Here is a 1796-nt window from a genome sequence, read left to right as displayed (position 1 = left end):
TTTTTTTTCTTTTACTGTGGACTGGACAAAAAATGAAAATTTTAAAGTAGTTTGTGGAAAACAGGAACTTTTCTGTCATTTATATTTTGTCTATTGTTGTATGTTATAGTGTGAGTGTGTGTGTGTATGTGGGAGAGGGGGGGGGGTCTTGTGTGTGTGTGTGTGTGTGTGTGTGTGTGTGTGTGTGTGTGTGTGTGTGTGTGTGTGTGTGTGTGAAACAGCGAGGAGGCAGACAGAAAGGAGGTGAGTTGAGAGGAAAAAGCAGAATCAGTGGCTACTTGGGTGGTGAAGGAGGAGGCCAGCATCATGTAGATACCGCCCAACAGAAACGTCAAATCTTTGGTGTCGCTTTGCTTTGTCAGATGCCATAAAAATTATTTTCTCTCAAAAAAGAAGGGAAAAAAAAGACAAAATCAATGATTGTCCTTGTGTGTGAGAAATGCAGAGTGGACCTGACTTCACACTTCACCTTTTTAGATTATGCTTGTTTCAGGTGAGAGCTTGAAATTTTAACTGACGTAAAAGATGATTGCATGGCACAAAGGATTTTTATATCGTGTAGAGGACACCTTCAGGCGCTCCGGGCCTGGCAGGGCTGTTACAGACAGGCTTCGCAGGGAATTTCCAGCGTTGCCTGTTGTTCCGGCCTGGTCCCTCGGCCCGCCGAAGGCCCTCTCCTGCTTCTCTCAGGCCTTGGAGAAGGTGGTGGCAGAGGTGCCTGGCTGCCCGGGGCTGGTACCGTGGTCATCGTGCCAGCGGTCCACACAGCGGCGGCGAGCATTCATGAAGAAGTTGCTGACGGTGCTGAGCTCCAAGCCGAGCTGCTGGGAAATGGTGATCTGCATTTCCTTGGATGGACGCTTGTTCTCCTTGAAGATGGCGATGAGTGTGCGGCGCTGCAGGTCAGTGAAGACTAGACGCTGTTTCTTGGGCGCCGTGTTGCGGTCCTTGTGTTGCTCCTGTTCTTTGCGCTTGCAGGCTTGGTGTGGATGGTAGAGGTGGGAGGGATGGGAATGAGAGTGGGAGGCAAAGAGGAGAAAGAAAACACAACGCAAGGTAAATATACAAAAGTGATCATTTTCATGAAGTGAGAGCTGGAGGTGGAGGGAAGTAAAGTGCGTAAACTATAATTACCCAGTACTTAAACACATAAAACTGGTTCATACACCAGTGGAGATGCTATGGCTCCATCTCTATTGCCATATTAAAGTTGATTTAAAGCTAATCCATGCCTCCTGCCCAGTGGGAATATTCCTTCCATCCTGCAGAGTGCAGACAGGGACCCAGCCTGCGGTGAGAGAGAGAGAGATTGGGGGGGTGGGGGGCGCACTGGCTGTTGCCTGCTAGCTGGAGATACTGCTGTTTGATTCAATATTAATGCAGTTTGAGTCGCAATGGGGGACTGAGTGACTGTTGCACAAAAGTAAGCATTTTGTGTTTGAGTGTGCGTGTGTGGAAATGAAAGATAGAGGAGGGGCAAATGCAGGGAAAGAATAGGTTGGAGAGAGAAGAACAGAAAAGAAGCAGGAGTAAGACAAAGCGTGTGTGTGTGTGTGTGTGCGTGCATGCGCGAGTGTGTGCAAGAACTAAAGAGAGTAGCTGAGATGAAGAGGGAGGGGTTGCGAGTGAAGGAGAAAGCGAGATATTGACCGACTTTGCTGTAGGAATTGGGGGGTTCTCTGTAGGGACTGAGGTCAGAATCCCCCCCCCCAGCAGGTCTACAGTCTGCTACTTCAAACAGAGCCCACTGGAGCCCACTCTATTGAGCTCTGAGAGGGTATTTATAACCCCCCCCC

At 48.9% G+C, this 1796-nt stretch overlaps 1 protein-coding gene across 1 annotated transcript in view; it reads right to left on the bottom strand.

The window, feature by feature from the left end:
* Positions 1-171: 171 nt before the first annotated feature.
* Positions 172-1796, bottom strand: part of onecut3a (one cut homeobox 3a) — a 15577-nt gene continuing 13952 nt past the window's right edge. Inside the window, exon 2 of the mRNA XM_005932435.3 lies at positions 172-979. Coding sequence (XP_005932497.1) covers positions 687-979 — 293 coding nt within the window. The 3' untranslated portion in view covers positions 172-686. The remainder of the gene's footprint in view (positions 980-1796) is intronic.

The sequence above is a fragment of the Haplochromis burtoni genome, unplaced genomic scaffold (assembly GCF_018398535.1).
Source record: "Haplochromis burtoni strain Fernald_Lab_line unplaced genomic scaffold, NCSU_Asbu1 Contig_13, whole genome shotgun sequence".
Lineage (NCBI taxonomy): Eukaryota > Metazoa > Chordata > Actinopteri > Cichliformes > Cichlidae > Haplochromis > Haplochromis burtoni.
Note: the sequence above shows the minus strand (reverse complement) of the source record. Positions and strands in the feature narration are given on the sequence as shown.